The sequence below is a fragment of the Nelumbo nucifera genome, chromosome 5 (assembly GCF_055504915.1).
Source record: "Nelumbo nucifera cultivar China Antique chromosome 5, China Antique-T2T, whole genome shotgun sequence".
NCBI lineage: Eukaryota > Viridiplantae > Streptophyta > Magnoliopsida > Proteales > Nelumbonaceae > Nelumbo > Nelumbo nucifera.
In genome coordinates this window covers 1,024,193-1,029,132 of record NC_142653.1, presented here as the reverse complement: position 1 = coordinate 1,029,132, position 4,940 = coordinate 1,024,193, and the positions used below count along the sequence as shown (strand labels likewise).

Sequence of the window (4,940 nt, the reverse complement as noted above, 5' to 3'; positions counted from 1 at the left end):
ATATACTTGGGATAAGGCATGGATGATGATGTTGATTTCACCCCTGCAACAAGTTACTGATTATCGCAATTACAGATACAACTGCAAACAGCCCCTTAGAGAGAAAATTGCGGATCAGAAATCAAATACTGGAAAAGTTCCCTACACGTCCTGTTACAACACATGCATCAATAAGATAAAAGAGGATCTGTAGTGTAACAAAGGGTTTCAAAACTTTCCAGAAGGAAAAACAATAGTAAAGAAATCAATGGAACAGAAATGGGAGTTTGAACAATTCCTTACTGCAAAACTTGCAACAATCTCACCTCATTGAATATCAGCTTCCAGGACCTTGTTTTCATCATAAATGCAATCAAAACCATCTATCTATTAAGCTCAAAAAAACCACCAAAGATGACTGGAGATGTGACTGCATAAAGAATGAAAAATAATAAAAAACTAGGGCTCAATTTGGAAGGAGTACAAATACAAATATGTGGAGTGCAAAAGCAAAACCTTGTATTTTGTATGTATTTGTACTCCTTCCAAACTGAGCCTAGAAAACAAAAATTGGACTCAGTGACGGGGAACAAAAGAACAAAATGCTCTGACACCAAATTGATGTGGGATTGGGATGGGCAGCTTTCTCACAAACTTAAAGTCCACTTCCATATCATTCAGCATGTTTTTGTAACAATAAACACAGAAAGAGACACGTGTACAAGACACTCTAGGGGTTGCAAATCCTACATTCCTACTAGAACTAAGGAATGCTTTTTTTTTTTTTTCCTTTAATTTTTATCAGCAACAAAAATCAGAGGATTTTGTTAAGAACTAAGGAATCCTCTGTATGAAATTAACAGCAAGGAACAATGGAACCTTAGGAACAGAAACAAGGAGCACGAATGCCAGATTCAATTGCCATTACATTTGAAATAATGCATCCAACTACTGACAGATGCATAGAAGCTTGACCACCTTTAGTTTTGATTGTCATAACATAACCCAAGTTCTGGGGTTCCTCAAAGTACCACAGGCCTTCCAGCTCCATTGCTAACAAGTAAATCAGCTAGGGCATTAGCAGATCTGGAAACCCACCTGAATGTGATATTCAATTTCAGGTAGGAAGCTAATTCTCTAGTCTCCCTGAAAAGGAATCTTATAGGCCCGTGACCCACTGCTGCCATGTTCATCCAAACAGTTAGTTACCTCTCAGCCATTTCCCATATCACCATTCCTGTCCAACCCTATTAAGGAATGGTGTTATGCTTTTTCCAGAGAGACAAAATAGCAACATTAACGGTTATGTAGAACAAAGCGTTATCCTTTTTATTTTGTCAACAAAATCTAGCAAGACAGAATCTTACAAAATGAATAAAATTATATCAACAAGTACATATCTACACATGCTGGAAACATTGTGTAGGGTAAAGTGACCTCACACCCATTGCAGCTTGGGAAACCTTATATCTGGATTTCTTATTGACTTTAGCCACATATCTGCCATTATGCGAGATGAAATGCTCCATAATAAATCTAGTCCCTTTGGCTGAGAATGTTTGTTTTTCCTTCCCACCTTACCCAATCCATATGCCACCAACCATTGCATTGCAGTCAATCGCTGCTTCTCAGCATCCCATACATGCCGCTTCCCGCCTGCCTTCACCTTCAAACCTCCAACATGCAAACTTGCCACTTTGAACCTCTGCTCATCCTCATCTTTTGCACCTTTGGTATCTGCATGTGTGGCCTGAATCAATGCAACCATTGGACCACCTACTGACTCATATCTCCTAATTGGGTCTCTTAGCTGGACAACAACTGCTAGAGTAATTGTTGCAGGGATACCCTGGTCACCTTCTGAGATGATCAGGCCCCCATTTCTGAGCCAATCCTCAATCCGAATGGCAGAGGACAATGGGCGATTTGGATCTTCCCCAACAACTGCACCTGGCTTCCCAACAACTGGAGAAACATCAAAGGGAGCATCTTCAGCCATCTCTGCCTGAATCCTTAGAGCTTCAACTGTCATAGACTCAATCTTTTGCATTGAAAATGCCAGAATCTCATCCACAGTCACTGGTTCCTCATTCACATTCCAAATCCCTGTTGCAATTCTCTCTTTCCTACCTGTACTCATTGCAGTTGCCATAGATTTCACTGCAGCAATGGTACGAGCAGCACTTGAGCTAGCACCTTCTTTATTCCTCCCATGGATGATTGCTGAAGCTATTCCTTCAAAAGCTACCTGTTCTGCAGTTTTACCAATCAATTCATCCATTTGCATTGAAGATAAGATTTCAGAACTTAGTTCTTCAACACCAATGGCTGCCATCCTCTGAAAGACCTCAAACCCACTCAAGGATTTGTGCGAGGGAAGAATCAATGGTTTTGAGATCTGCATTGCAAGTTTTGGGGTTTCTTTTCTTGACACCTCAATGTCTAGAGGGTTCACGGCAGCTAAGTAACCACCGTCTCTTGTTTGAACGACAGAACCCAGGCCCTTTCCAAGATCAGGCAAGAAAACCTTGGATTCAGCCTCACTATCTTCTTCAGCTCCCCCTAACTTGAAAGGTGGAATATCGGCTTGATCAAGTTGAAACTCCTTAGCCTCTTCGTCCTCAAGCATCTGAAGAAATTCCCGTGTCACTGTTTCTTCTTCTGCATCTAATCTTTGTGATTCAGTTTCATCCTCTGCTTTAACATTATCATCTCCCATCATAGATTCAAGAGCTTTGATTTGCTGGGCAATGGAATCAAGTTCTGTTAATCTTGTTAGATGGACTTGATCTTGCACGACTTCCTTAACAACTTCACTCGAAACTGACCTCTCGTCTAGAGCTTCTTCAGATTTTACTTCTGCTGCACCATTCTTGTCTTGAATCTCAACTCCTTTATCCACGACTTCAAATTCTGGAAGATCAAGGTCTTCGACCTTAGGCTCCAAAACTTCAGACTTCTGAACAGATGGAGGAGTTGAAGGAACCGGAGCTGGCTCATCAAGATTTAAGTCCTCAATTCCCTGAAAATCTACTGATGTCCCAGCCTTGGAAGGAGTCAAGGCTTCCATTCTGCTCGACATCCTTGGACTGGGAATACTGAAAGAAGATTTTGATTGCTTGCGAGCAAATGAAGATGAGGAGTCTCTACTTTGACCCAGCAGCCCCACAGCCTGACTATAAATCCCCATTCCACCGTCCTTCTCCATAATTTGAAAGCCTAACTTCAGAACTAGTTCTCCTCCTTTTGCCTTTCCGGACAGATCGAAACTCATATCCCATTGCCGAACTCGTGTCCCCTGAAGACTCTTCTCCATAGATTCCTGGACCAGAAGACTCACATCCACAGAACTCCTTCCAAAATCAAGCTCCTCTGCATCAACTGCGATCACGTAAATCAGGAAAGGACGAGGTTCGAACCTTAGCTGTTTTCCACTGCCACTGGTGCAATAGATATGACACTTGACAAACATAGTCTCTTCGAAGTCCGCCGCTCCCTGCAAAACTCTAGATGGCATCGTCTGCACCGCTCCGTCTTTAGTCTCCTTCTTCCTGACGCAAACAGAAAGCCGAAGACCATTCATGGATGCCGGTAAACCTTGGACAGTTACAACTTCAACCGATAACAAACAGCTCAGCTTCTGCATACCGATGTGGGCAAGAGCTCGAATAGGCTTCCAATTCCAAATCCCTTTCTTCTCGGCAGAAACTGCCTTGTCGTCCATCTTCTTGGCAGGCTGCAAAACTCTAGCCCTGTCTCCGTGGTCATTCTTCTCGTTGTCGTCGAGCTTCGGCCGAGAACGCCATGGTGACAGGGACATGCGCCTGGAGCGGGGTCTGGTGTCGAGCTTCTCCTCATGTTTAGCAACGTCGGCAGATGAAATAGGAGGAACTGAAGTCCGGGGAAGGGCGAGGGAAGCGGTTCTTCGAGTGGTGGAGATATGGGATTGATAGAGGGATTGGCTTAATGCCTCGAGTTCTTCAAGGAGTTGGGTATTGGAATTCCTCCTCCCACCGGAGAACTCCGCGGCCATTGAAGATGAAGATAAAGCGGAAAAGATAAAAAAAGATAATGTCTTTTGTGGAGTTGAAGGTTCTGGTTGCAGCAGGGAAGAGATATGAGAGTGAAGAAGAAGACGATAAGGGTTTATAGGGAAGGGCAATTTTGAGGTGGAGAAACTGCGAATGAGGATAGTTGGTGCTTCCAGGACCATGAAAACTGGATGGGAGGAACGAATGGAAGACATGTGAGGAACGTTTGCCATTTTCCCATCTCTTATCCCTCTGGCTATCCCGAAAGAGACAAAACAAGACAGGAGAAGAAATTGAGAACACGAGAAGGTTATCAGGCAAACCCAGGCAAGCATGCATCAGTTGACATCCATAACTGGAAGTAAAAAATTGATGGGGCCGCCTCTCGCTATCCAGGCAATGAATGCTGCTTTTGAGTTTTGAAATAAGACAGAATGAAGAAAAAAGAAAAAAAAAACCAAGCTGGTCGGAGAGTCGGAAACGAAAGCTACGAAGTTCAGAGTTCAGACTTGAGACCAAAGCCAAAAACACGACTTTCATTTTTCCGGTAAATGACATTCATTGATTTAATTCAGCAAAATCACTGCGTAACTTTTCTTGAGAAGAAACCATAATCTCTGCTGTGATGAAGTTAATGAATCCTCCCTTCTATACTCGTGGCCGTGGGTACGGTTCAAAGTGATGCGCCGATGATTGAGATGAGTGTGGATGTGATCGGCTGATCGCTCAAGAATTCAAATGCAGAAAGTTTATTTATTTTTGGTAAAACAAAATCAGCAAGTTTCTGAGGTGCTTGTAGACAGGAATAGTGCCATTTATCAATCTTCCAAAATTGAAAAAAAAAAATGAATCATCCTAAATCTTTGTCTCTTTTATTAAAAAATTTGAGACTATTCATTTTTCATCAATGTTTAAGAAAGAAAATTAGAT

The 4,940-nt window shown here is 42.4% G+C and overlaps 1 protein-coding gene across 1 annotated transcript; it reads right to left on the bottom strand.

Annotated features, from left to right (window-relative positions):
* Positions 1-877: 877 nt before the first annotated feature.
* PMI1 (plastid movement impaired1) lies at positions 878-4,715 on the bottom strand. The gene has a single exon (XM_010267957.3). It carries the CDS (start codon positions 4,343-4,345, stop codon positions 1,418-1,420), a length of 2,928 nt encoding a protein of 975 aa, XP_010266259.1. The 5' UTR covers positions 4,346-4,715; the 3' UTR covers positions 878-1,417.
* Between the last annotated feature and the right edge of the window lie 225 nt (positions 4,716-4,940).

What these genes read in the sequence shown, in the direction of transcription:
- PMI1 (XM_010267957.3), bottom strand. Translation starts at nt 4,345, where the DNA reads ATGCTTGCCTGGGTTTGCCTGATAACCTTCTCGTGTTCTCAATTTCTT.